The sequence below is a fragment of the Calidris pugnax genome, unplaced genomic scaffold, assembly GCF_001431845.1.
Source record: "Calidris pugnax isolate Ruff unplaced genomic scaffold, ASM143184v1 scaffold392, whole genome shotgun sequence".
NCBI classification, from domain to species: Eukaryota; Metazoa; Chordata; class Aves; order Charadriiformes; family Scolopacidae; genus Calidris; species Calidris pugnax.
The window spans coordinates 63,254-66,760 of NW_015091102.1; the positions used below are offsets into that span (position 1 = coordinate 63,254).

Genomic DNA, 3,507 nt, shown 5'->3' on the forward strand with positions numbered 1-3,507 from the left:
GGGCGGTGCGTGGCGTCCCCCCCCCGCAGGGCCGGAGGAGGAGGGGGATGGCTACGAGACGGACCACCAGGACTACTGCGAGGTGTGCCAGCAGGGGGGGGAGATCATCCTCTGCGACACCTGCCCCCGCGCCTACCACCTCGTCTGCCTCGACCCCGAGCTCGACCGCGCGCCCGAGGGGCGCTGGAGCTGCCCCCACTGCGTGAGCACGGGGGTGGGGGGGTCTTAGAGGGGGCCCTGAAGGGGTTTGGGGGTCCCTGGAGAGGTTTGGGGGTCCCTGGAGAGGTCCCTGGAGTGGGGGTGTGGGATCTCGGAAGTCTTTGGGTGTCCCTCAAGGTGTCTCCGGGAGGTTTGGGGGTCCCCGGGTGCCGTTCTGAGGGTGTCCCAGGAGGTTTGGGGGTCCCTGGAGGACGTCCCCAGGAGGTTGGGTGTCCCTGGAGGAGGTCTCCAAGAGGTTGGATGTCCCCAGGAGGTTTAGGGTCCCCAAGTGGCATCCCAGGGGTGTCCCCAGGAGGTTTGGGTGTCCCTGGAGGACATCCCTGGGAGGTTGGGTGTTCCTCAGGGTGTCTCAGGAGGTTTGGGTGACCCTCAAGGTGTCTCCAGGAGGTTTTGGGGCCCTGGGTGCCGTTCTGAGGGTGTCCCAGGAGGTTTAGGTGTCCCAGCAGGACATCCCTGGGAGGTTGGGTGTCCCTCAAGGTGTCTCCGGGAGGTTTGGGGGTCCCCGGGTGCCGTTCTGAGGGTGTCCCAGGAGGTTTGGGTGTCCCAGCAGGACATCCCTGGGAGGTTGGGTGTCCCTCAGGGTATCCCCAGGAGGTTTTGGGTCCCTGGGTGCCGTTCTGAGGGTGTCCCAGGAGGTTTGGGTGTCCCTGGAGGCCGTCCTCAGGAGATTGGGTGTCCTCAGGAGGTTTAGGGTCCCCAGGTGGCATCTCAGGGGTGTTCCAGGATGGTTGGGTGTTCCTGGAGGACATCCCTGGGAGGTTTGGGTGTCCCTCAGGGGTGTCCCCAGGAGGTTTAGGGTCCCCAGGTAGCATCCCAGGGGTGTTCCAGGATGGTTGGGTGTCTCTGGAGGATGTCCCCAGGAGATTTGGGTGACCCTCAAGGTGTCTCCAGGAGGTTTGGGAGTCCCTGGGTGCCGTTCTGAGGGTGTCCCAGGAGGTTTGGGTGTCCCTGGAGGATGTCCCTAGGAGGTTGGATGTCCCCAGGGGGTTTTGGGTCCCTGCGTGCCCTCCCGGGGATGTCCCAGGATGGTTGGGTGTCCCTGGAGGACATCCCCAGGAGATTTGGGTGTCCCTCAGGGTGTCTCAGGAGGTTTTGGGTCCCTGGGTGCTGTTCTGAGGGTGTCCCCAGGAGGTTTGGGTGTCCCTGGAGGACGTCCCCAGGAGGTTGGGTGTCCCCAGGAGGTTTAGGGTCCCCATGTGGCATCCCAGGGGTGTTCCAGGATGGTTGGGTGTCCCTGGAGGACATCCCTGGGAGATTTGGGTGTCCCTCAGGGAGTCTCAGGAGGTTTTGGGTCCCCGGGTGCTGTTCTGAGGGTGTCCCAGGAGGTTTGGGTGTCCCAGCAGGACATCCCTGGGAGGTTGGGTGTCCCTCAGGGTATCCCCAGGAGGTTTGGGTGTCCCTCAGGGTGTCCCCAGGAGGTTTAGGGTCCCTGGGTGCAGTTCTGAGGGTATCCCCAGGAGGTTTGGGTGTCCCTGGAGGCTGTCCCCAGGAGGTTGGGTGTCCCTCAGGGTGTCTCAGGAGGTTTTGGGTCCCCGGGTGCTGTTCTGAGGGTGTCCCCAAGAGATTTGGGTGTCCCTGGAGGACATCCTGGGGGGTTGGGTGTTCCTCAGGGTGTCTCAGGAGGTTTGGGTGTCTCTCAAGGTGTCCCAGGAGGTTTGGGGTCCCTGGGTGCTGTTTTGGGGATGTCCCCAGGAGGTTTGGGTGCTGAGGTGGGGTGTCTCTCAGGAGAAGGAAGGTGTGCAGTGGGAGGCGAAGGAGGAAGAGGAGGAGGAGGAGGAAGAGGAGGAGGAAGGGGAGAAGGAGGAGGAGGACGACCACATGGAGTACTGCCGCGTCTGCAAGGACGGGGGGGAGCTGCTCTGCTGCGACGCCTGCGTCTCCTCCTACCACATCCACTGCCTCAACCCCCCCCTGCCCGAGGTCCCCAACGGAGAGTGGCTCTGTCCCCGCTGCACGGTACGGGGACACCACGGGGACAGTGGGGACGGGGACACCACGGGGACATGGGGACAGGGGAGATGGTGGGGGACCAAGAGAGGGTGGCTCTGTCCCCACTGCATGGTACGGGGACACCACCAGCCATGGGGACACCTTGGGGACATGGGGAGAGTGGGCATGGGGACACCACGGGGACATGGGGACATGGGGAGAGTGGGCATGGGGACACCATGGGGACAGGGGACATGGTGGGGGACCCAACGGAGAGTGGCTCTGTCCCCACTGCACGGTATGGGGACACCACCAGCCATGGGGACACCGTGGGGACATGGGGAGAGTGGGCATGGGGACACCATGGGGACACGGTGACAGGGGAGGTGGTGGGAGACCAAGGGAGGGTGGCTCTGTCCCCATTGCATGGTATGGGGACACCACCAGCCATGGGGACACCGTGGGGACATGGGGAGAGTGGGCATGGGGACACCATGGGGACACGGTGACAGGGGAGGTGGTGGGAGACCAAGGGAGGGTGGCTCTGTCCCCATTGCATGGTACGGGGACACCAGGGGACACCTTGGGGACGTGGGGATGGTGGGGGAAGAGTGAGTATGGGGACACTAGGGGACACCAAGGGGACATGGGGACAGGGGAGGGGTGAAGAAAAAGGGATGGGACAAGGAGCTGGTGGGGACAGGGACAAAGATGGGACCTGGGTGGTGATGGGACAAAGATCTGGTGGGGATGGGAGGGGGACCTGGTGGGGACAGGACAGGGATGGGAAGGGGACAAGGACCTGGTAGGGGTGGGACATGGATGAGACAAGGACCTGGTGGGGACAGGGACAAAGATGGGACCTGGTGGGGACAGGAGAGGGATGGGAAGGGGACATGGACCTGGTGGGGACGGGGACAAAGATGGGACCTGGTGGTGACAGGACAGGGATGGGAAGGGGACATGGACCTGGTGGGGACAGGGACAAGGATGGGACATGGTGGTGATGGGACAGGGATGGGACATGGACCTGGTGGGGAGGGGTTCAAGCCAGGACAAGGACCTGGTGGGGACAGGGACAAAGGTGGGACATGGGTGGTGATGGGACAAAGATCTGGTGGGGATGGGACGGGGACCCGGTGGGGACAGGGACAAGGATGGGACATGGGTGGGGAGGGGACATGGACCTGGTGGTGACAGGACAGGGATGGGGAGGGGACAAGGACATTGTAGGGGTGGGACAGGGATGGGACATGGACCCGGTGGGGATGGGGACAGGGACCTGGTGGTGACAGGACAGGGATGGGGATGGGACAAGGACCTGGTAGGGGTGGGGACAGGGATGGGACAAGGACCTGG

General features: G+C 64.0%; 1 protein-coding gene across 1 annotated transcript in view; it reads left to right on the forward strand.

Moving 5' to 3' along the window:
• LOC106897386 (chromodomain-helicase-DNA-binding protein 3-like) overlaps window positions 1-3,507 on the forward strand; it is a 132,178-nt gene that overhangs the window by 41,723 nt on the left and 86,948 nt on the right. The window contains exons 5-6 of the mRNA XM_014957981.1: window positions 30-202; window positions 1,945-2,175. Coding sequence (XP_014813467.1) covers window positions 30-202; window positions 1,945-2,175 — 404 coding nt within the window. The remainder of the gene's footprint in view (window positions 1-29; window positions 203-1,944; window positions 2,176-3,507) is intronic.